The sequence below is a fragment of the Dryas octopetala genome, chromosome 4 (genome assembly GCF_963921425.1).
Source record: "Dryas octopetala chromosome 4, drDryOcto1.1, whole genome shotgun sequence".
Classification (NCBI taxonomy): domain Eukaryota; kingdom Viridiplantae; phylum Streptophyta; class Magnoliopsida; order Rosales; family Rosaceae; genus Dryas; species Dryas octopetala.
In genome coordinates this window covers 19,634,579-19,660,082 of record NC_141369.1, presented here as the reverse complement: position 1 = coordinate 19,660,082, position 25,504 = coordinate 19,634,579, and the positions used below count along the sequence as shown (strand labels likewise).

At 37.0% G+C, this 25,504-nt stretch overlaps 4 protein-coding genes across 4 annotated transcripts; 2 read left to right on the top strand and 2 right to left on the bottom strand.

Annotated features, from left to right (window-relative positions):
* Positions 1–6: 6 nt before the first annotated feature.
* On the bottom strand, positions 7–10,509 carry LOC147287797 (diacylglycerol kinase 5-like). The gene is made up of 12 exons (XM_086240951.1): positions 9,773–10,509; positions 9,286–9,469; positions 8,933–9,133; positions 8,586–8,714; positions 8,209–8,288; positions 7,716–7,830; positions 5,795–5,840; positions 5,215–5,269; positions 5,023–5,094; positions 4,644–4,731; positions 4,431–4,532; positions 7–764 (listed from the first exon to the last, which is right to left on the bottom strand). The coding sequence occupies exons 1-12, from the start codon at positions 10,507–10,509 to the stop codon at positions 405–407; spliced, it is 2,169 nt and encodes a 722-aa protein (XP_086097077.1). The 3' UTR covers positions 7–404.
* LOC147287798 (uncharacterized) lies at positions 639–3,026 on the top strand. Its single transcript, XM_086239474.1, has one exon. It carries the CDS (start codon positions 2,157–2,159, stop codon positions 3,024–3,026), a length of 870 nt encoding a protein of 289 aa, XP_086095600.1. The 5' UTR covers positions 639–2,156.
* Positions 10,510–11,359: 850 nt separating the features above from the next.
* On the top strand, positions 11,360–13,288 carry LOC147287796 (disease resistance RPP13-like protein 4). Its single transcript, XM_086240950.1, has one exon. The coding sequence runs from the start codon at positions 11,360–11,362 to the stop codon at positions 13,286–13,288; it is 1,929 nt and encodes a 642-aa protein (XP_086097076.1).
* Positions 13,289–18,960: 5,672 nt separating this feature from the next.
* On the bottom strand, positions 18,961–23,886 carry LOC147287795 (Golgi transport complex protein-like protein). The gene is made up of 4 exons (XM_086242716.1): positions 22,754–23,886; positions 20,892–21,365; positions 19,408–20,478; positions 18,961–19,318 (listed from the first exon to the last, which is right to left on the bottom strand). The coding sequence occupies exons 1-3, from the start codon at positions 23,798–23,800 to the stop codon at positions 19,543–19,545; spliced, it is 2,457 nt and encodes an 818-aa protein (XP_086098842.1). The 5' UTR covers positions 23,801–23,886; the 3' UTR covers positions 18,961–19,318; positions 19,408–19,542.
* Between the last annotated feature and the right edge of the window lie 1,618 nt (positions 23,887–25,504).

Here is a 25,504-nt window from a genome sequence, read left to right as displayed (position 1 = left end):
TCGATTATGACTACTTGGACTAGATTTTGTAGTATTTCTTTCTGCAGTACATCAATGAGGTGTAAAATAGATCATGTCAGTGTCATCCTCGTGTAAGCATGAGCCCTAAGCATGAACGGGTTCAAGATAAATATCTCCCTCCAAACTGCATACATTGAATATGGCTTTCCACATAATTTTATGTGTGCCCCTGTATGTACTTCTCTTTACCAACTTTAACAAGAGTGTAACTTTCCCTCATACAAAATTCAACCATACCTATTTGGTGTCCTTAAAAATAGCAAACTTTTCAACTGGAACTTCTTTATTGGACTACACCGTTCTCTTTCTTTACATCTGTCAAAAACTTCAAAGGAGGTTTGGACATCCAAAATATAAAAAAATGATAGCCATAGCCCATAGGATTATGGGATTTTGGAAGTGCTTGCTGCACCAAACTTCTTCTGCGCTTCAGAGTAATCTTCAGCATTGTTATCATCACAGGGGATTTTGGAAGTGCTTGCTGCATCAAACTTCTTATGTTCTTCAGAGTAACCTTCAGCATTGTTATCGTCATAGGGGATTTTCAAAGCACCAGGTTGCGATAAGTCATGGATGCTTTTTGCTGGGAAATCTGGACGGGCAAGAATGTTGACTTGACAGGGATAAGAGATTTCAATCTCAACCAAACCATCAAGTGGGATTTTTTTCCATGGTGCTCCATCAATCCTCATGCTCGCAACCTCTGCTGCACCCTCAATAAACTCGAAGCGGATTCCCCGTACCTAAGATTAGAGGGGAAAAGCATAAGTAATCAATCAAACAAATAAAAGTTATTCCTTGGTGACTTCAATTGGAGAAATCAAAATAAACTAGATCTAATGCTACCAACTAGCTATTATGTCGGTATGGAGCAAATGTATGTATTCTGCAAAATCAATTTAAAAAATGACACTTTAGTTAGTAAACCGCTGAAAAAAGAAAAAAGAAAGCAACTAAGATTAATGTTTCCAGAACTTCAATTTTTCAGTCATCTAAGATTTCCTTTTAGAAGACCCCATTTTCAGATGTGTCAAAGATGTTGTCCCCCACTTAGAATTGTCATTGGTTCTTTCAGTATTGGTTGGTAGATTATTCCTTAAGGTGTAAGGGGAAAAAAAGAAGAGGAGGTTCTCAAATAGTTTTGTTTTTTGTTCTTGAAAAATTCCACTGCCCTGTATAATGAAAAGAAGGTGAGATTGGCAATTTTGAAGAGGTTCGGATAGTTTTGTTGCTTTTGTTCTCTTATTATTCCTTGACCAAAAACAAAAGAGAAGAGGTTCTCAAACAGTTTTGTTGTTTTTGTTCTTCAAAATTGAGATTCTATCCTGGCTGGTTCCTTAAAATTACAAAGCTGGCAGTACCTTTTTCAGTTTTGGCTACTCACCATTCAGATTAGATTTCCTGCTACTAATCACTTGCTAGGTAGAACTAAATTTATTCAAGTATATGCTTTTGCAGTTGAAATACCATCCAGTTGAAAATTACCAATAAGCAGATGCCATCATAGATAGAACCAATATGAGTTTAATCAGTCATTGTTTATTTAATATTATATTAAGCAAACAATTTCATCTTCCTTCTGCTAAATTAATTAACACCCTTTGGCTGAGGCACTTGCTTGGGCTTGTTTTCCAGGTCATAGCTGCGGTTTATGTCTTCATTCAATCATTTCCCAACCACAACCTATGGCTCCCAACACTCCTTCTGTTTCTGGCAGGAATTGTCAAGTATGCTGAGCGCACACGCTCTCTGTAACTTGCAAGCTTGGACAATTTCAAGGAATCCATGCTTAAAAAACCTGACCCTGTTTCCATAGGTTTGATGTTGGAGTTACTTATACCCTACTTTATGGTGCCATAGGCCTGGATTCAATAGCTGTTTTCATGCTCATATTCTCTGATTGGACCGTCCCTGCTCTGAAGAAGCCTCGGCAAGATTCTTGCATTGCCACCATGCTCGGAAAGTACCTAAATTTCAAGAGATCACGGTGGTCTACAAAAAATGCCCAAAAAGAAAGTTGATCTACAAAAATAACAAATTGCTTGGAGTGGACTAGACAAATTCTATTTCGAAGGTGGTATGAATCTGTCTCTACATTCAACTTGATTGATTATTCCCTGAAGGAACGTCAAAAAATGTCCCCAACAATTATTGACTACTGTGGCATTTTCTACGTTAAAATCATCTATTATTTTGGCCTCAAGGATCTTCGAGATCGGATGAAATATAGGTCCAACAAGCCACTCACTAAAGAGTTATGGGATTTCATTTTCAAACAGTTGAAAAGTAAATCCATGCTCTCAGATGATCCTGAAACTGCCAAGAGAATATGTTCGGCCAAAGGTGAATGGATTCTCCAGGATAGCGATTGGAATAGTACTGTGATCAAGAACTTACTACCTTATGTTGTTGATGTTGATTATGATCAAAGCATTCTGTTGTGGCACATTGCTACTGAGTTCTGCTATACCACTGAAGACAGGAACAATGCTGGTTATAATGCTCGCCGCGAATATAGTAAGACCCTGTCTGATTATATGTTATATCTCTTAGTTATGCAGCCTACTATGATGTCTTCTGTAGCGGGAATTGGACAAATAAGATTCCGGGATACGTGTGCAGAAGCCAAAAAGTTCTTTAGCAGAAGGGAACTAGGATCAGGAGTGGAAGAGGCTTGTGAAAGAATCCTTGAGGTAAATACTGATGTTAAACCTGTTGCAGTCAAAGGGGATAGAAGTAAATCTGTATTGTTTGATGCATGTATTCTGGCCAAAGAGTTGATGAAATTGAATGAAAAGAAATGGGAGCTAATGAGTGAACTGTGGGTGGAATTGCTATCATATACTGCAAGTCATTGCAGAGCAGTCTATAACCATGCCCAGTTGCTGAATAAAGGTGGAGAGCTTGTCACTTTTGTTTGGTTATTGATGGCTCATTTTGGCATAGGGGAGCAGTTCCAAATAAATGAGGGCCATGCAAGAGCAAAACTCATTGTGGGAAAGTAAAACGGATGTATTGAATAAATGGATTAGAAATTAGTCTTATCATATGAATCTATTTTATCATGGGGTGACATTTGTACTGAATCTAATTAAGTGAATGAGGATAACTGTAATCTGCTTGAAAACCTACACTTCTGAAACCAGAGGGGTAAGTAGCAGCAAAGCTGTTTGTGATGTCAAAGGGAAACCAGAAATTTCTGGAGGCTCATGGGTTAGAGCAGTGGTGGTCTGATGATTTGGAACTGCAACTGGCTCTCCATTAACAGTAATCTTATCAGTAGACAGCCGAAATCCTTGGACAGCCTTACAGCTCCACAACAAGCACATGCTAGATACAAAGGCTGCTTCTTGTTGTTTTCATTGTTTGTTAAATAACTCGTTTTCGATTTGGGCCTTCCATACTGTCGTGTTTGCTTTGTATGCATTACTTGACATCAATTCATAATGGCTTTTTCCTTTGCTCGTCTTTGATAACTTATAATTGATAAGCATAGCAAGACATGCACAAATACCCACCCATGCATGATTGGTACGTAGGATATTACATGTTCTGTCCTTATTTTAATCTCGCCCCGACCTGACCTGTTTAATATCTCTAAACATGAAAGGTTCAATATGAAATGTCTCCCCCAAACGTACATATAACTTAGAGAGTTTGGACAACCAAAATACAACAAAAGATAGCCATAGAATTAGGTGATGTTGGAAGTGCTTGCTGCATCAGACTTGTTATGTTCTCGAGAGGAACCTTCAGCAATGTTATCAACAACATAGGGGTTTTTGGAACTGCTTGCTGCATCAGACTTGTTATGTTCTTGAGAGGAACCTTCAGCATTGTTATCAACATAGGGGATTTTGGAACTGCTTGCCGCATCAGACTTCTTTTGTTCTTCAGAGAAATATTCAGCAACGTTTTTCCCTTTTCGGTTAAACGATCTATCATCATAGGGGATTTCGGAAGTGCTTGCTGCATCAGACTTTTGATGTTCTCGAGAGGAACCTTCAGCATTGCCTTGAGTACTATCTTTAGCATTGCTATCATCATTAGTTTTGAGAGCAGCTGGGGGTTGCGATGAGGCATGGATGCTTTTTGCTGGGCAATCTGGACAGGCAAGGATGTTAACTTGACTGTCGTAAGAGATTTCAATCTTATCCAAACCATCAACTGGGATTTTATTCGATCCATCAATCCTCATGTTCACATCCTCTGCTGCTGCACCCTCAATAAACTCGAAGCGAATTCCCCGAACCTAAGAGTAGGTGGGAAAAAGCATAATTAATCATCTCTCTTAGACTCTTTCATAAAGATTACAGTTTGAATAGTCTCATTAACACTCAGCAGTCTAAAGAGAATGAAAGAAAGAAGCAATCAAAGCATAAATTGAAGGTGATGTATGACCTGACTACCTGAGCAAGGGGAACCCAACGTTCATTCTGAGGAAGCAAAGCCTCTTGGGAACCAATTATTTCAAGACGTCCATCATCTATGAAACAAGGGTTCAGGCGTCCCTGTAATTCAATTTCATTCACAAAAATTTTAATCATTGAGTGTAAAAAGTTATAATGCCGAAAACATGATCGCAAATGCCAATGAAAAAAAAAAAAAAAAAAGAATCTCACTTTTTTATATTTCTTTATATTTTCTGGTGTCCAAGGATTTAGTCCACCATGAAAGATAGGCAAGTTAAGACTAACAATTGACTTGATTCTGCACCAAAGAGACAAACTTAGAATGATGATACAAAGTCTTATTGTGTGCATGTGTGTGTTTTCGTGCCTCTGCTTAATTTCCATTTGTCCGTCCTCTGTTTTTATCAAAGCAGATGATATTTTTCATTACCGTATCAGGCATTCAGGTACAGAGGACGTGATTATCATACAAAAACAATGAGATGAGAGAGAGGAAGTATGGTGCATATATCACAACAGATTAATCATTTTAAGATGCAATAAAATTAAAAGAAACAGAAATAAGGTGAATGTAAATTCGATTATTTACCTACTAGAAATGTAAAGCATTTCCCATTCAAGATCTTTCAAAACCATTACTTTTACAAGTGAGGATAAGGTCCTGTACGTTAATATCAGGGGTTATTCATAAGAGCATTACGTATTCACAAGTACGTGTTTAGTTACAGTACGTAAAATGAACGCAGGAACCTCCATACCGTCATGGCTTATAATAACATACCTCGCAGTACGACGAAAGCAGTAAGATCCACGCCGCCTTGGAGCATCACCTTCTTCTATATATAAATAAAAAATAATAATAAAAATTTGGTTCACAGAATCTACTTGCACTCTTAATTAACAACCAATTAGATAATTAGAGTGTAATATTATATAACACCATCTGCAAATGAAAAATCGGCTTATATTATCTTAAGAAATATTGATTTTCTGGTATTGCAGAAATAATTTAAGATAAATAAAAAAAGGGGAAGTGAATTAATTTGTATGAGTATTGCAGAACTCTTACTATATCTAATTATTGTCACTGTTCCTTATAATTGATTTTACAGTATACTTGTGCAAATGCAAGGTCTTCTCGTAATTACACGTTCAGTAGAGCAGTGATGTTTATTTCTCTTTGAATTCAGGAGATTTGAAACATCCTCCATATACATATAGATTCTAGAGTATCCCTTGATAAAGTCAATTATATATGTACTAATGCATGAGATGAAAGGGGAAAAGATGAGAGGAGTTTAAGGCAAAGGAAATAAAAGAGCTTAATTAATTGGCCACCTTACAGATCAAGAAACTCTTACCCATGCTGAAGTAGTTCCAAAATCTTCTATGGAATGTGAGATTATCCTAAGAAATAACAAGTGAGAGTAAGGAGAAAAATATAATATTGAAAAAGACATCATCTTGTAAGCTGGATGTTTATATATCTTACTATGAAATGTGCAAATTGACTTTACAGAAATTTTGAAAACTCGTCCATCTTAATTTTAATGTTTGTATTAAAAACTTTTAGTCCTATTTTTTTGAATTTTAGAAGGGTCTTTTAGATATAACACTATTTTGAATACTCCATTTTAGAGTAAGCCCAAATAAATATGTGTGAAGTTTTTTTTTTTTTTTTCCACATCAGATAATGGCCTAGGCATGAATTTGTGGATATTTACAAAATATATCATTACTCTAATTTGAGCAACATTTAAAGATCCATGATTTGAGGCATTTATTACTCCTAATTTTGAATGTTTTTATTGATAAAATTTCATGATTTATTCATCCAATTCAAAAAAAAATTTGTTACCAATTATGAATATCAACATATACACACTCAAATACAAAAAAATTAAACACCCAATATACATATAATATACCTATAATAGATAATAAAAAATGAATACAGTAAACTTCACTTTGCATAAAAAAAAAATTATATATCTAATAAAAATATAACAAATCCAACACAAAACAAACATATCACTAAAATATATAACTACAATTAATATCAATACCTTGGACACATATATATAAAAAAAAAAAGAAAAAAAAAGAAGAAGATATCTATTGCTCAGGTCAAGAAAAATGGAAGAACGAAATGGAAATAAATAATAATAAGATACATTTGGTTCATGCTGAAGTGTTCCCAAACTCCATGTAAAGTATATAAACCAATTCAAGAAAGTCATAACTACATTTCATGGCACCTAACAACATTTGTTAACACAATTATCTAAAATTCAGACTTAAATCCCTCTAAATCCAACCTCTTTTTGAGGTATATATATATATCAATGGTTTCATCACCTCTTACTCAGGTAAAAAAAATGTGAAAGGAAAATAAGAACCACAATCATAGAAGACTTGGTGTTAAAAAAAAAAAAAAAAAAAAAAAAAAGCTACATCGAAGAAAAAGATGGGAGGAAGAAGAAGAAGATCGAAGAAACCAAAACACAAGCAAAGCAAAATAACATGTACGTTACTTATCTGTAAATAAAGATGAATGTAAATTTGAAAAACACTTCCAAATTAAAGCGCCGTGTAGAACTTTTGAAATTGTTAACCTAAACAACAAGTGAGGATGAAGGCCGTGTGAACATGCATGCAACGTAAATGATGTTTGTAAAGCTTCCAACGTTCATGCAAAACACTAATTTGGACAACATAATAAGGTTTTAAATTTGAAAAAAAAATTAGAAAGGAAAATATTAAATTTCAAAGTCAAACATCAAAATGAGTCTCCCAAAATAGAGGTATCTCTAATTAATCTATTCTAGAAATATGACCATCGAAAAGCGCTGGACTTTCCTTGAGTAGTATTAATTCGAACCCCGAATTACCCCCTCGAGAATTCAAGAGAAGGGAGTAAAAGCAGTACTACTTTAAGGTTACATTTCTTACACTCTAAAAATGGCTACTTGAGGATATATATATATAGGGACGAAAATATTTCAGTCGATCTGCATGAGCTCTAGCCCATGTGAATTGTTTTTATTTCTTTATAATTTTTAGGCAAGGTTATTAACCCAATCCACTCTAGATTAGCCTACTCCAGCCTATCCCAACCTACACTATTACCTCCCCATATTGAAAATCTAGATTCGTCCCTGTATATATACAAATTGAAAACGAATAAAGGATAAATCTTTGAGCAGTGTTATTTGTAATGGATAAAGTCGAAAACAAACAAAACAAAACAAAACAAAAAAAAGTGATTGAGCATTTCATTACCGTTTTTTGCATGTCACCTTCGTAAGCAGGACGAAATAAATGCAAAGAATGTGGTATTTCTTGATGAGCGGTAGAACTTGAAGTACTGGTTTTCATCCTAACGAGAATATGCCAGCTGAAATCCAATAAATAAACAAATAAGATTACGGGGCCGGGATAAATGCATAAAGTTTCTATTCCGATATCTCGCATTCATATTATCCTACTAATATATAAAAGTTACAATTAATGTAAATTTAAATAGCACAATCTGAAAAGAAATAAATAGTTAGCATAACAAGAAACTCAATGCGAAGTAAAACAAATAGAAGGATAATTGTGCTGATATATAAATACTTCTATCTAGCTACCAAAAGAAAATTACCAATGCAACATATTACAACAATTTCCTTAGAAAGACAAAAGTAAGTTTTCAAAAGAAAATTTTCATAAAATGACATAAATTCTCCACAATAAATATTATATAAGAAAAGATTAATATAAGTTCCAATACCTGTCTGCTTTCATCTGTTTTGCCTCTATTACTTGATTTAAGAACGATTTCACTGATTCACGACCAGCATTTAATTCTTTCTGAAAATTTGCAAACAGATTAGATCGAACAGTGAAAGATACAAATTAGCAAACAAATGAAAGGATGCATGCATATATTGCCAAACTAGCAAAAGAATAATTATATATATATATACATATTATTAAATGGAAATAATTAAGCATATATAAGAAAGTGATGACTGATCGAGCTAGGTTTATAGTGGAATTTTATATATGTCGTGATATATATATATATATATATACACACACATATTATTACTACATGTGTTTGGTAACATTAATATATATGTCAGGATACACAAATGAATGCCCTACCCATCCAAACGACAATGGGATGTTATTTTCGGTTCCCATTGGTACTAGAACAGTGGAGGGTGACTCTGGCAATTTTAGATCACAGATAAATCCCAAAATCCAGTTAGCCACAACATCCCTACCAACAATCTGAGAAGATCGAAAGTATATATATTAGAAAGATAGTCACTGCACAGCCAAAAAGATATGATTAAGAAAATATATATATTGAAATAGGTATATATATATATATATATATATGTTAGTAATAGTTGAATGAAGTTACCAACAATAATTTTAAAAAATGGAAAAAAAGGGCATTGGATATATATATATGGATACATTTAACACGTTAGTACGTTACTCACCATAATTCTCATCCTCTTTTGAATTTTATAAGCAAAATCGGGTCTTTCAAGTTTAAGCTTTTCTAGGGTACCATAAATTTCCTTCAACTCCCACTCAGGATTAGTTAACATTACTTTTTGATTCAGCTCCCCCTCAATTCGATCAGTACGTATCGACACTTTTTGCTTGGAATCAGAATTCTCTTCCACCACCAAAAAAACCTAGAAATTAAAGGAAGTATATTTTAAGAAATTAATCGTAATTTAACAAAATTTGGAAAATTAAAGCATGCATGAAGGTGAAAGTTTCTTTTTCTTTTTCCAAGGATGGAGTTGGCAAAAGTTATGAAGATGTAGAAAATTACATGCAATACCTGGCTTTTATTAAGAGGGTAACAAAATTCATGAAATAGTGTTTCTCCAAGGTGCTTATTTTGTATATCAATAAAAACCAAGACTGGGCATTCTGGTATATGGACAGCTATATGGACAGCACGTGCAATTCCAGGTTGAAATAATTCATCAGGTATGTACATCTCCTTGAAGAAGCGGTGGGACCTACAAGATATTCCATCGAGAATTTTGTTATTGGCATATTGCATGCAAATATCAATGGTGGGATCCAAAACTTAACGCAATATCACAATCACCCTGTTTCGTATATGAACCGTACCTTGAAACAGAAAAAGAAATTAAGGGTTGGCCAAAAGCAAAAACAGAAAAATAAAGGGGACTAGCTTCATGAAAGCAGATCGATCGAAGATTCGAAATAGAGAAATAAAAAAACAAAAAGAAAAGAGCTGATCGAGAAAATACGTACTCATTGTGACGAATCCTTTTAGGAATGGTTTCTGCAAGTACCTTAGCAACCAAAGGTACACCATAACAATGATCCCTAATTTCATTGTGAACACTGAACATAGTTTTAATTGCTGATATGTAGAAATAGTCCCTCGGATCTCCAATATGTACACAGACAAAGTATCAGCTAATGCGCCATCTTGTGTTTTTTCCATTATATCGGACAAGCATACCCAAATGATAGGAAAAAACCTTTCCCTCATTCTCTTTCTCTTCAAAACCTCTCGCACCAGAGTGGTCTTACCTGCGCCAGCAATGCCGACAATCCCAATGGCCGTAAAAAAACCATCAGTGTTCAACAAGTACTTCTCAATCTTCTCCGCCTGCTGATCAAATCCCAACACTCTCCCCATCTTCATCTCCCTCGGTTCATCATCATCAGGAGGAATTGCAGGTTCATCTGTTTGCAGATGCTTCAGGTCCGCAAACCCGCGCTGTATTTCCGTCAGCCGCTTCTTCATCTTTCGGAGTAAAACCTTTTTATTAAGCTCCTTGCAAGCATTCGCCAACATCAATTGGCAATCGTCCACTGCGTCGTTCAGGTCCAGCAGCACAGACATAATGTACTTAGGCTGGTAAATTTCCATTAGTGTTTGTATCGGTATAACTATTAACATATCTTTCATTGCTTTCAAGTCGGAAATCAGAATCAAACCTGATGATGACATTTCTGACTCTAACTCATCGACAGACTTCAAAAACTTGTTCAGCAGAAATTCACCAACGTCGCCTGCCATTATTAATTCCTTCTCCTCCCAACACCCAAATTTTGTGGAGGGACCTTTTTAAATGCACCTTCCTAACGGCCGGATTGCTTAGATAATTTTGTTTTTGAGGTTTTTCTAAGAGTTGGTCGTTTAAAACACTGATGTTAAATATGCAAATGGCTTTTATAAAACAGTGCATAACAGTCCCTCTCACTCTCACTGGTGTTTTCGACCGACACTAGCTTGAAATAATTATTAATTTTTTCTTTTACATTTACTTTTTATTTTTCTTTTATCTTTATATTTTTCAAAGACAGATCATAAGCATTAAGATTCGATCAGCTTAACAATTTGTCCTTTGACATTACTTCTCCTAACCAGCCTGGTATTGATTCTTAATTTCTCAATTACTCCAGCATTGACATCAAGTCAAGCTGCATGTTGAGGTTTCTGTACGTACGTATACAAAGATTTCACAACTTTAAAGGTTTCTGTATTCTTACGCAAGACACCATTTTTTTTCCCTTCCTCTTTAATCTATTGCTGATTGGGGTTTGTTTTGTGGGTGGCATTTCATAATATATCATTAAATTGATATGGGAATACAAATGGTAATTAAAGTGGTACAAAAAGAGATTCTCCATGTCATGTGTATTGTTTACTTTAAAAAAACTATAAACTTTACTTCAAATAAGTATATATACATGCAAGTCCCCCTATTCCATGCAAGGGAGGTAGCACTATTCCATTGACTTAATTCCCTAGCGGAAGATCTCCCTCTTGTTACCGCTTTTAATTCTTCCACATAGACTGAATAGTCCCCCTCCATCTCCACAGCTCAATCCGCAACACCATTTCATAATTCATTTGGTAAATTCAAATGTCAACCTTAAGAGATGCAGAGAAATTCGTGCCCAGGTTGCTGGAACGTCTGAGAAAAGCCAGGGCCGTGGCCAAGACAGAGAATCAAGTGGTTGTAGTCTCCTTCGAAATGGTTGAAAATGAGCTTCAAAGGATGGATTTTCTGCCCAATGTGAAGCACTGGGAGCAAACTCTGTTAAACAAATTAAATGCCTTAGACCGCGGCCTTGACAAGATTATCCTGGGAACTGAGAGCAGTGACGAGGCAATCCAAGGCGCACTAATTCGCATGTTTAAAAATGTCAGAGAAATAAGAGCCCTCGTCGTCCCTCTGAAGCACTTCAAGTCTCACTCTGAATCAGAGTTATTGGATTTCTCTAAATCAGAGTCAAAGTCTCCGTCCGGGGGGGAGGGTCATGCTAAGCAGAAACTAATGTCACGAGAGTGGTTACAACTGGGGCTGGGGAACGCCGTTTATGACAGCCCTGCCATGGTTGATATAAGGCGAAACTATTACCAACGGCTTGAGAGCCTGGAATTAAAGCTGTGCTTCCTCTCTTTCTCCGTCTTCCCTGCCTACTCTCAGATAAAGAAGAGGCCTCTGATTTACTGGTGGATTGGTGAAAGCTTCATCACAAGCACTGCAGACAAGACAGCGGAAGAGGTAGGCGAAGAAATCTTTGAAAAACTCTTGACACAGGACTTCATTTTACCTACTTCCGTCAACGAATTCAGACCCCTTGTGAAAACTTGTTCAGTGCACCCTTTGATTCATCATATATTGACCTCCTTGGCCGAGGAAGCTTCGCTCTTCAACTTTGATCCAGTTAGATGGCCAAGGATACCATCTATTAATGTAGCTGGTGATTCCATTTGTAGGCGTGCATGCATAACTAATTTCGGCAACCCAATCCCTGATCTGGCTAAGGGTGCCGGCTGTGGGGAGAATTTAGCAACAGTATTCAATGTAAACGAGCAATATCTAAGTCTGAAACCCGAATGGTTTACAAAGCTCAACAAGGTTCGGGTTCTTCAGCTGGGACGGTGGCAGAGCTCGCCTCAGTACCACATTGAAGTGGACGATGAAGGAATGTTTTTAAAAGCTTTTGGAAAATCTCATCATCTCAATATTAATAACTACTTGAAGTATCTTAGCCTCAGAGGAATATCAGTGATTTCACAACTCCCTACTTGTATCTTCAACATCACCAGCCTTGAAATTCTGGATCTGAGAGCATGTCACAACTTAGAGACATTGCCTGCGGATATCTCATCCCTGAAGAAGCTCACACATTTTGACATATCAGAGTGTTACTTGCTGGAAAGCATGCCAAAAGGGCTTCACAAACTCTCTTCTCTCCAAGTACTCAAAGGTTTTTTAATCGGAACTTTACAAAATACTCCCTGCAGACTTGGTGATTTTGCCAAATTGGAGAAACTAAAGCGCCTCAGTATCCACATGGGGAATGAGGCTGTTGTTCAAGGCGGGGAGTTCAATGCATTGAAGGAAATTTCATCTCTTCGCCGCCTCAAAATATCATGGGGAGTGGTTGTTCCAAAGTTAAAAGCAAAAATTGCCTTCCAGTCCTTGGATTTCTCGTTTCCACCGGATTTAGAAAAATTGGATCTTCAAGGCATCCCTCTAGCACAAGTACCAAAATGGCTGAACCCGAGGAAACTGCAAAATTTAAAGAGGCTCTACATAAGGGGTGGGGAGCTTGATAGCTTGGATCATGGGGATACTGAGTACAAGTGGAAAGTGGAAATATTGCGTCTCAAGTACTTGAAGAATTTGAAGATAGGATTTCCAAAGTTGAAGGAAGAGTTTCCTAATCTGCGCTACTTGGAGAAGATCAAATGTCATCTGATTGTAAAGGATGAATCTCATGAATCCGGGCTCAGAAAAGAGGAAGAATACGATCAAGACATTGTTTCGACTTTGGAGTGAAGCTGGAGCTCCATCTGTCGAATGTTGTTCTACTTCTACTGTGCTTTGAATTGGATTCGTGTTATGGATACTCTCTACTACTTTATTTTCTGGAATTGTATTTGCTGATACAGGCAAAATGAGTAATTTATGTTTTGTTGCGTTTCGCGTTAATGTCTAATAAACTTATATCATGTTAGACCAAGTATTATGTAGCCTGACCTCTGCCCAAGCTTTCTATATTAATCATAGAGGACATAACTCAATATCTAAAACCAGTAATTGTAGATTCTGAAGTTCTGCACCCCCAATTCTATAGTACATTTCCAGTTTCAATATTAAAAAAGAAATCTTAAACAAATTGCAATGAAACTATGGGTAACCTGAGGTATTTAAGATGCACTTAATGCGATTTTAAGATAGAATTGAATCAACATATGTTTTGGTGAGACTGAAATCAAGAGTTGTGTTCATGCTGATAAATGAGGGCATACACCATTCATAATGTAAGATCAGTGAGCTACAACATTTTGAGACATGTATAGAATGATGTGAATAAAAGTTGTATGTTCATTCATATTGGATAAAAATAAAATGGAATCCGAAAAGAAACAGAAGCTAACACTTGAGCTGCAAGGTTCTCATATTCTAAAGCTGCAAGAATTATGGGAACTGGTGACTTTTCTGCATGACTTGTATCATCTGACTTTTCCAAACACCAAATGAAGTCTAATACTACACTATTCTATCAAAAGAAAAGGGATACGGCAAAGATCTATCAAACCCTCCCCATCACTTCATTCCAAGGACAGATTAGAAGCATTAAGATTCAGCTAAAGTCATTTGAGATTACTTCTCCTAATCAGCCTAGTATTGATTCTTCCCCAATTACTCTAGCAGTGACGTCAAGCCAAGCTGTTGAGGTTTTTGTATACAAAAATTTTAGAACTTTAAAGGGTATAAAGCTAGATGCTCTCAGCCTTATATATTAACTTTGCCTTTTATGAACAAACCATCAATTCATTGAACATAAATTCTACAATACGATTGTCCCCATTGAATCTTAAAAGTTAACGTGCATAATAATGTAATACACAACAGAAAGAGACCATGGATGGATACAAAGTATAGATTGAACAAATTACAGACAGTAATTTGTAAAAGCGGAAATGGGATCTCATAATATGTATGTTTTGTTATGTGTCGTTAATGTCTAATAAAGTCATGTATATCATGTTGTGTGCCTACCCTGGACATGTAGATGGACACAATGAACAGTGTTTTGCTTTCTGGATTCACAAAATTTCCTTGCAATCTGTAACTACCAATTTGAATCAGAATTGTTCAGCCGTAATCGCTTTTGATAATGAGCATATCTGTACAAGCATAACGTGCAAATGTGCTAGTCATGTTAGAAGCAGGGATGACTGAACAGAGCTTGTTGATTCTCCAGTGCCAGGGGAGTAAGAAATATCAAATATCTAGACCAATGCAAAGATGTTTAGTCAGGCTGCATTGTGAAATTACTTGGTTCCAATTTTCAAAGCACCCTAGCTTTCTTTGAAATAAAGCTTGCCTTCCTCCTTTGGATCTAATTCTTGTCTGCAATATGTTATAATTGACTCCCTCATGTTAAGTGCATACATCAATCCCTTTGAATTATGCAAGAATAAGAACATTCCTTCATACATTATCACTGCTAATTTTACCAGATCGAATGGACACCATTATGGAGAAGTACAATGGCTTCTCAAACCCCCTTTTTGTATAAACTGATATAACTGGATTTGGTCATTATGCATAAAAGTGTATGCAGAATAGCAATATATGTCAAACATGCAAAATTTTCAAACACACATTGATGGAAACAATGTCATGTTAGACCAAGTATTGTGCAAGCTGACCACTTTGCCCAAACTTACCATATTTTGAGACATGTATAGAATTGTGTGAGTAAAAGTTGTGTGTGCATTCATATTGGATCAAAATAAAATGGAATCCAAAAAGAAACAGAAGCTAATACTTCAGCTGCAATTAGGTTCTCATATACTTCAGATTCAAGAATTATGGGAACTGGTGACTTTTCTGCATGACTTGTATGATCAGATTTTTCCAAACACCAAATGGAGTCTAATACTACACCATTCTAAAAAAAGGGATACCACAAAGACCTATCAAACCCTCCCCATCACTTCATTCCAAGGACAGATCAGAAGCATTAAGATTCAGCTTAACAATTTGTCCTTTGACATTACTTCTCCTAACCAGCCTGGTGTTGATTCTTTCCCAATTACTCCAGCAGTGACATCAAGCCAAGCTGTTGAGGTTTCTGTATACAAAGATTTTAGAACTTTAAAGGATATAAAGCTAGCTAGATGCTCTTAGCCTTATATATTGGGAATCTAAGAACTTTGCCTTTTATAAACAAAACAATTCAATTCATCGAACATAATTCTACCATACGATTGTCCGCATTGAGTCTTAAAAGTTAGCATGCATAATAACGTATCAGAAAGAAGCCATGGATGGATACAAAGTATAGATTGAACAAATTACAGACAGTAATTTGTAAAAGCGGAAATAGGCTCTCTATACAAAGAATACACATTGAATAAATACAACTTTAATATGAACATATGTACTTAATCATCAAGAGGAAGAATAGTACAAAGCAGACAGTCATACAACAAACAATTCAATCATAGTAGCCCCGATAGCTCATAGTCATATATGCTGACCTCCGGCTCAAAAATCTGAGCATAACCATTGTTAAAAGGATCATAAGGCTCACTGTCCAAAAGCCATGACTCAAGATCTTGAAAAGGCAACATATCCAACCATTGGTTTGTTGTTGATGAACCTTCTAAAGTTGCTGTATGATCATCTGAATACATCTGATAACATAATTGGTTGAACTCTTGATTCATGAAGTCTTGGTTGCATAATTCCGAAGAATCAACAGATGCATCAGTGGACACATCAACACTGCCTTCAGGGTCTCCTTGATCATCAATATCTATAACTACTGGGATTTCTTCAACCAGTTTGTGTTTCTGGGGGTGCGAGGAATTTGTAATTGAATTCGATGATGAGGGTCCATTGCCGGTCAGGTCTTGTACAAGCCTCTTGAAGCTTTAGCTGTCAGTGATGTAGACCTTGGGGCGCAAGAGTCTTATCAAACTGTTAAACTCTCTCTTCTTCTCTTTCTTAGATATTTTCAGTGATGTTGTTTGGCTTAGTTTCTTCCCCATAGTTGTTTTCGTTACAACTGGAGCCTTGGATTCACCTTCCAGATTGATACTATGCTAAAGCGGAGGATTCAAAGAGCTATAAATATTAAGGTTAATGAAGGAGATAGATAGGCCTTGAAGGTGGTGAAAACAGAATGAGACAAGACATAAAGATGCTGGAGATGATGTTGATTCCATTTTTTTATTTTAGCTTCATAATAGCAAGTCATATACACCAACCTAACTAATCTCTCTCTCTCTCTCTCTCTCTCTCTCTTTCCTCTCTCATTCATTTTCAGAGTATGACCCATGAAAGAAAATGCTAAGGTTTGTAATTACATGGAAGATGTAGACATTGGTCAATTCAAGAGGATGGTTTTGGGGTACAAATTAAGATAAGTTTAAAATAGATAATATATGTAACACTGTATGACATATGGGGTAGAAGAGCATTCATGGCACGCCGCCAACTATTCAAAAATGTTAAAAATTATAGTGATATATAATTATCAATCAATCAATTATGCTACATAATTGCTTGTTCTGCTAAACAAAGGAGGCATAAAAAGGGCATACAGTACTGGTAGACTAGTAGCCTTGCATTGCTTGCCTAAAAAGAAATTAAGAAAATAGGGGATTTAGCATTGATTTGTTTATTTTGAGGCTAAAATGGAAATTAAGAATTTAAGATGTTGCATTCACAACAGGGATGTGTGAATGCGCTAGCCTCCATGTCCACATCCCACAACTTCACATCAGAAATCTGGAATTTTGGCGCTGGCTGTCTAAATATTTATTGTTGCAAATCACAGTGTGCCACATTGCAGTGCACGTTGGCACTGCAGAGAAGTGAAGTTTTAACAAAAGAAATGATTGTTTATTGAATTGTTAGGGCCGTAGTAAATCGGCTCAATACAGCTCGAGTTTAGCTCGAGCTTGGTTCGTTTAAACTCAGCTCGTAAAAAAATAAGCCAAGCCGAAGCTCGCTCGTTTAAGAAACAAGCCAAACTTAAGCTTTAGTATATTCAGCTCGAAAAACTCGTGAGCAGTTCGTATTTTCTAATTTATATGTTTCATACCTCATTTTTTATAGTTTATGTAAGGACGTGCTATTTTTATTTCATACTTTATTTTTGTATTGTTTGACTAAAAGACTTCTACTACCTTACGTCTATTTTTTAATGAGAATTTTTACAAATATTATAAATTATGAATGTTTAGATAGAATTATTTGATACAGTTGTATTTCAGGGAAATCATATTCATCTATATGGTGTTTTAAAGCAGTTTTTGTGCCTATCTAATTTAATTAAAAATATATGTTAACTCTAAGTTAAATTAACATATTATAATATTTTCAAGAAGAAAATATTATGTTTAATAGAAATTAATATTTTTTTAAAATAGTAGCTAATAAAATATCTTAGGGTAAATTATGTAAATAAGCTCGATACAACTTGAGTTCGTATCGAGTTTGATTTTTTTTTTTTTTTTTTTGCTCGTTCGAGCTCGACTCGTATAAGAAACAAGCTCAAAAAATTTAAAACAAGTCAAGCTTCAGCACAGTGGTATTCGGCTTGGCTCGACTCGTTTACACCCCTTAACCCCATGAGCCTATTGCTGTCTTTCTACCCTATAATTCCATATCCCAACGAATGTATATGGAAATGATCATTAAGGTTATGAGTTTAGGATTTATGGTTTATATATCAATGATTGCACGTGTATTATAATTGGAATAGATTCATAACATTATATTAGCATGTCACGTAGTGCTATGGTCACAAAAAACCAAAAAAACAAAATCTCCAAGTGTATTAGCATCATATAATGTCTCACCAACGTGGATGCGAAGTCATCACTTGCCAACTGGCCTGGGCAAACCACCTAACATTAACATTTGTAATAGTCTCCAAGCGAGCTGTGTCAAGAATGTAATGACTAATGACAAAAGAGACGCTTCAGTGGCAAAGAGACGAAATTCGTAATAACTTGGGTCATGGTCAATAGGTTTAGATCATACGATCGTCAGAGGATTCAATAAAATACACAAATGTAAAAGATAAGCAATCCCTGAAGATGCAAACCCAATACATACCAAAATGGTTGAAATCACATGGAAGATCCCTGGACGTGACCTGTCCAAAAATGTTGTTGCTAGGTTCTTGATTGGAGGTTGCTGTACAATATTTCAGTTATCCCACTGAGATATTCTTATAGGTATTGGAACCCTGTAGATGCTAGAGTTGCTAGGGTACCATAGAGATGAAGTTGATATCTAAATCTGAACCTTTTTTTTAAGATTGAAAGGTCAACATTATGTCACAAACATTTCATTGATCATCAAAACCCAGGAAATCTAGAGGATCTCAGTCCTTCATATACCGTATAAGGGGTCATGATCCCAAATATGTACACAAATCTTGAGTGCATCATGCACTAATATTCAAACTTTTTAGCCTGATACAACAGATAATCAAGATTATGAAAGATGGTTATTTCTGGAATGTTTGCATACAGTAAAATTATTTGAATACGCCACCAATGTTTGTGGAGTAATAATGTAATATAATGAAGAACCAAGAAGCTTATTGAGAGCAAAATGTAACAGAACAATTTACTATTTATATCTATATCTAATTTACATGAAACATAGGACACTATCACCACAAATAGAAGGGTGATAAAGAGAAAGAATGGATACAAAATCAAATTATAATCAATTTTTAGTGAACTGGAGTCCCGCTGTTGTCCTGCAGAGTTGATCGGCTACTAACACCGCATATTAACCTATCAAAAATCTGGAGTATGGACCTAAAACCTGAAAAATAACAAAAGGTTCAGCTGGAAAAAGGACAAAAAGTAAAAGGTTAATTTAATCTATTTTTTATAATAAAGAAAATATTGTACCTCGCAGTTGCTAGTAGAAGTGGCATGGTTCTTTATGATGTAACTGCAACTATCTCATCTGCAACATCTTCCTAAAAACAACCTGACTAATGCCTCTGCTTTTAAAATAGTACCTTACAAGAGTTATACCGGGCATCAAGGCTTTTGGGTCGGAGCAGCATTTTCTGTCAAAGATGATCCTAATCGAAGCATTAGAGGATATACAGGGCTGAACTCTTTGTCCCCTCTGGCCCTTACATGTGTGGCATAGTCATCTAGTGTTGCTTTCACACCCTTCCAGATCTGATCCTCTCCTTGAGAATCTAGCCACAATGAGTACTGCAGAGGTGTTAGTCTGTTCCTTTGCAGCGGTGATTGCAATTCGTCAGGACCTCGAGAGTAAAGATGGTGAAGTATGACGCTTGGTGGTAGATCTTGAAGAAGAGGAGATGCTCCAAGTTGGGATGTCTCCAAGAAAATGAGAGGCCGAAATGCACGAAGGGCTCTGTATGGTGCACCAAGTTGCTCTACTGGGAACAAATTTTGGCCTACAGCTAATTCCAGCTCCGCCATGTCCCTAGCCATCCTTAGCTTCCCTGATTCTGAAAGGGGTCTAACAAGAGAAGCATGCCTGATAAAGAATATTAAAACCCGTGCAGCCATGCTCCTAACAAGCCTAGTGCATATGGTCTCTACTCCCACAGTGGCAGTTTTTGAAGGCAACAGCCTAGATAGGAACTCACTACGGAAGTGAAGAATGCACTTTTGCAACTCTTCCATGTAAGGTGATGCATTGTTGTCCATAGCAGCATCCATGCCTAGGGCACCAAACTTCTGTTCATGAATTTGCAAGATGCAAGACTCAAGACGGTCAAGCATAGCTTGGAACAAGGATGTCACTGAGTCACAAGCAACTCCATATATTGCACCTAATGAGGGAGACAACACATCCGCAGCAATAGTGGGCAGTCCTGTAATCATAGATGATATGCGTGTATGAATTTCTTGCAGATGTTGACATAACATGAAGTTCTTGAGTTGGGCTGGAGTTGCAGGACCACTGACTTGACGTGCTTCAGGACCAGTAGATATCTGCCATTGGGATGTATATATAAAATGAGAAAAATTCAGATATGGGTTAAAAGTCACTTGTCAAGCATAAGTTCCTAAAGTACAAATACATCTTTCACATGTGGCATGATAGTTCGATCAAACTATAGGAAGGGGCATAATCTTTCAAAAGAACTGGCTCTCCCTAACTTACTACTCTTGAATCACCACATTGACAATTTACTGATAAGCCAAAAAATGACTCCAAACTTTAACTTATGGTTGAGGTAATGCAGCAAAAACAATGGAAAGCATAAATTATATTTAATGGATCCCATATTTAATGAGCTCCTTCCATCTAACTTTGGGCATTTAGCAAGTCAGTCAAAACAAGACGAAGATCATTTGCCAGCACTGGTAATATCAGATTTTCTGCAAGATAACTAAAAGATTACCTGGTATTCGGCTCGTTCAGCAAGCAGGAGAAGAACCTTGCCAATTTCACGCAATACAAGAAGAGTCAAGCGTGCATCTAACTGAACAGATTCTATTTCTTCCTGAATCCGTGATATGATTCTTGAGATATGTTCTTTAGAGGGAACACTTCCACGGCTGGACACCGGAAATACAGTATTCACGAGATCTGACAGGCGACTCAAGCAGAGTGCCAAGAATGCTGTCTGGAATATTTCAACAGCTGCAACCAGTTGATTTTTTCCCTCTGGAGTAATAGCTGGTAAAACCCCTTTGACATCTGTGTCACGTGAAATTCTTTCAAGAAGATTATCTACCATAGAGAAAAGCTTTGGATACCCCATAGTGAATATCTCTTTAACAAAACTTGATGCAGTAAAAGCAGACTTCATTTGATTGGCAAAAGCCTTCACAAGGGCCTCCCACACTCTATCTGTTATCATGGGTTCACCTTCCTAAGCAAGTAACTTATAGTGTAAGCAAAAGTTACTGATTATAGACAGTATGAGAAGTAACCATCATTACCAAGAATATTGGCAATCAAGCAGCAAAATGATTGGAATCAAATACTAAGAGAAAAGCTTAATTCAAGTCAGAATGGAACTGCAACTCAATCATTTTTGAAGAACCACTGCAACTTAATCATTACCAAGATTATCTCATATATTAGAAACCAGACCCAAAATAAATTTCATGCAAATTCTGTAGGAAAATAATTGGTAGATGGTAGAAATTAATCACTGTACACAAAGGAAATGATTGTAAACCAAAATCCAAAGTAAATTGAAACAAACCGTATCAGTTCACAGGTACATGGTGCATATTGACCACTCAACTTTACTGGAAACTATTAGAGATGACCCCAAAAGGAATGAGAAACCAACTTAGACCAGAATACAGTTAATGATTGGTCAGACTTCAGCAAAGCCAGTACAAGATATATCATCTTCTTAGGTACCGCCTAATAAAGGATTCGGGGTTCAAACTAAGTCCATTTTAAATCCAATTTAATAGTCCAATGCAGTAAAATTGTTTCGTATATCCATCAATTTATACATGAAATGTGGCTAGTCATGGGTCTGCGCAAGTAGAAGAACACAAAAAAATAAGTAACATAATTATTTATTATGTCAACCATAAGACTAGTAAACAAGTGGATTTAATTGCAATGGTCATACAAAAGCAATTATGCACTCAACAGGATGCTACGTTTTATTTGAAACAAGACCAACATGGTGCTACTTATCCAGTCATTTCAGCACCCTGAAACCACTCTCTCACTTTCACCCCATACTCAAACTGGTCAACAGACAATTATGAGCATGACTGAAGGCTTTTTATGTCTTGTTCACTAAAAATAAATAAAGGTCGTGTTTATGAACCTGGAAAAGAAGGATATTCATATTTTTCACCATTCTTCCCTCAGTACAATATTTACCATAAGTAGAACAGCTATATGTCAATCTTCATTTGGAACATGGAAACTTTATTCCCATTTCATGAACCTCATTTTCAGCTAATTAACTCTCCCAATTCCCAACCATTTTACAATCCTGATTTAGATTAATCCCTAAAACAAATAGACCAAGCTAATGCAACTCCAAGACCAAACACAGACCATATAACTCCAAATTCCTAAACCATCCTCCAGTTAGCCTCCACTGTCATTTCATGTAATAAAGTAGGAAAAAACTATTCATCACATCACACATAACTAAATCTTCCATATATTTTAAGTCTCGATTTCTTCTTGTTTCTGAGCATTTTAACATAATCAAAATGACATGAAATACACAAACAATCAAACAAACAAAAAGCAACCCAATGGCACAATGGCTCTCACCTGAATAACCTCATCAAGCAGCAACACATGGGTGAAGGGGTCCCGCTTCTTCGACAACACCCTTTGCAAGTGCCACACCGCAACCATAATGGAATGCAACTGATCCATACAACTCCCCACTCTCTGCCAAAGCGCCTCCCTTGCCTTCGCCCCGCCACCAATCTGCGGCGTCCCGCTCCCTCTAATCCCTCCGGGCCCGAACCCTCCACCTCCGACCGACCCGGAAATGGCCTTCATATCCAGCGCCACACTGACACTCTTCACCCCCATACCCTTATACTTATTAATCAACTGCTCCATAGCTGGTTTCAGCTCACCCAAATTGTAAAACACCTGCAACCCAGTACCCACCTCAGCCTGGTTCAAACCCTCCATGCCTCTCTCCAACACTTTCATCGCCTCGCCACGCAAGATGTCGCCGGTCTCCCTGACCCAAGTGAGCTCCGCATCGACGACCTCGATGCCGGCAAGGTCGTACTCGGTGTACAATGCCAAGATCTCGCAATGCAGCTGCGCGGCCTTGGAGAGATCGAGGCGGTCGGGGTCGGCGGCGAGGTCGCGGAGCTTCTTGGAGAGGCGGAGGGCGCGGATGGAGTGGTGGAGGAGGTCGGAGGTGGTGTGGAGGTTGGAGAGCTGGCGGGTGAGGGTCCGGATGGAGAGGAGGGGGTCGGAGAGCTCGGATCGGGTGTGGCGGAGGGAGGACTGGAGGGAGAGGACGGCGGATCGGACGGTGGAGAGGGCGAGGTCGGCGTGCTGGAGGGAGGAGAGCTGGGAGAGGAGGTCGGAGTGGCGGGAGAGGACCTCGGAGCGGAGCTGGGACTCGAGGAGGCGGATGGCGTGCTGGAGCTTCTCGGCGGTGGAGGCGGGGGAGCCGGAGGAGAGTGCGGCGGAGGAGAAGGAGGTGGAAGAGAAGGAGGGGGAGAGGAAGACGGAGAAGATGGGGTCGGAGGCGAAGGTGTCGAGTGGGGAGGTGGTGGTGGAGGTGGGAGAGTTTTTGAAGGTGGAGAGGCGTTGGAGAGGGGAGGCGGTGGAAGCTGGAGAAGCCATTTTTTGGAGGGGAGTGGAGGACTCGAGTCTTCTCTATCTCTACCCTCTTAGCTTTGCTGCAACTGTAACTTGCCTGTTGGCTTCCCTTTTTTTTTTTTTTTAATTCAAAATTTCTTTCTTTCTTTTTATATCTGATGACTCATGACTCTGATTGCAAATTTCTATTTAGAAATAAAATTTTCACAGCAAAATTTTAAAAACATATGAACACCTAAGGGTGGAATTGGTTCGGTAACCGAACTGATTGGCCGAAACCAACCACCGAAACGACTTTGGTGGAATAGTACAAAATGAGACTGCCGCCAAACCTAGTTATGTTGGTTACTGACTGTTTCGAGTTCATTAGGCTTCGATCGGTGATATTAACGGATTACATCAGTGATTTGGTGGTTTCGTTCAGTGATATCACAACCGTTTTCGACATCGATATGGGCGATTCAGTACAATTTCAATTTCGGAATTGAAATTCAACAAACACAACCAAACCGATCAATTCGGATCGAAGGTCGATTTTTTTCAATTGAGCAGTAAAAAAACACAGCCCTATGAACTCCTTTATATTTCTCACTACTGACACCTATCTCATTTATTTTCAACTTACATTAAGGCCTTAACCAACAAAATTAAAAAACAAACCGAAATAAAAACCCACCCCGCTATTGAAAACCTGATCCCACATCGCCGACACCTCTCCTCCCCATTTCTCTCTCTCTTTTCACCCTTCCCTACCAAACAAAATGGAGGCCTAGCGATCTTGTAAATCTTTGGAGGGTACAAATTTGATATAAGAATGGTACAAATATTAAATGTCCAAAGGTACAATGTGATATAAGAGGGTTACAAATATGATATATATATATAAGAGAGGTACAAAATGAAATGCTTAAATGTACAAATATGATATAAGAATGGTAAGAATATGAAATACCGAAAGGTACAAATGTGATATAATAAGAAGAGTACAAATATAAAATGCGTAAATGTACAAATATGATATAAGATTGGTACAAAATAAAATGCCTAAATATAAGGGTACAAAATGAAATGTCTCTTTTGGTCAATATAAAATGAAATGCCTAGAAGTACAAATATGATATAAGAAGTATATACGATAAAAAAATTAAAAAAATGGAGCAAACATTTTGGAGTTATGAGAATATTGAAAAGTTTTCATGCTCTATTTGAAGGACGACGTTCAAACTTAAAACCTATTAGGGAGAGACATATCATTAAACTAATTAATTAGTTGATCATGCCAAATTATTAAAGATATTTGAATAAATCACTCATATAAAAATGGTTTAAAAAATAAATAGCATAAATATAATAAGGAATATGTTATTTGTCTCAATTTTTTTTTTTGTAGTTCGGGAATGAGGGATCGAACTTGGGTGCATTGTGAGTAAATTTATAATCCTTCCAACTGAGCTACCTAACAACTGCATTTGTCTCAACACGTTCTCTTAACTATTTTATGACATTCATACATTCAACTCTATAAACAAAATTTAAAACTAAAAATAAAAAAGAAATAAAAGTTAAGAAGAAATAATTGATACAATATAATGAAGTTTGGGCTGAATTTTATAATTAAGAATTAAACTGATCCTGCGGATTAAAATCCTTGGCCCAAATATAGTTCAACCCAAGCCTTTTCTTTGAAAGGAGCTCAGCCCAAGCCTTGAATGCCCTTAACTCTATTTA

Bases quoted from the DNA above. Each gene is read 5' to 3' on its own strand.
- LOC147287795 (XM_086242716.1), bottom strand. From the start codon at position 23,800: ATGGCTTCTCCAGCTTCCACCGCCTCCCCTCTCCAACGCCTCTCCACC. The intron at 21,366-22,753 runs GTGAGAGCCATT...TTACTTGCTTAG, and splicing joins TGCTTGATGAGGTTATTCAG to GAAGGTGAACCCATGATAAC. The intron at 20,479-20,891 runs GTAATCTTTTAG...TCCCAATGGCAG, and splicing joins CTGAACGAGCCGAATACCAG to ATATCTACTGGTCCTGAAGC.
- LOC147287796 (XM_086240950.1), top strand. From the start codon at position 11,360: ATGTCAACCTTAAGAGATGCAGAGAAATTCGTGCCCAGGTTGCTGGAA.
- LOC147287798 (XM_086239474.1), top strand. From the start codon at position 2,157: ATGTCCCCAACAATTATTGACTACTGTGGCATTTTCTACGTTAAAATC.
- LOC147287797 (XM_086240951.1), bottom strand. From the start codon at position 10,509: ATGGCAGGCGACGTTGGTGAATTTCTGCTGAACAAGTTTTTGAAGTCT. The intron at 8,715-8,932 runs GTGAGTAACGTA...CGATCTTCTCAG, and splicing joins AAAAGAGGATGAGAATTATG to ATTGTTGGTAGGGATGTTGT. The intron at 4,732-5,022 runs GTAAATAATCGA...TCTTTGGTGCAG, and splicing joins ATGCTTTACATTTCTAGTAG to AATCAAGTCAATTGTTAGTC.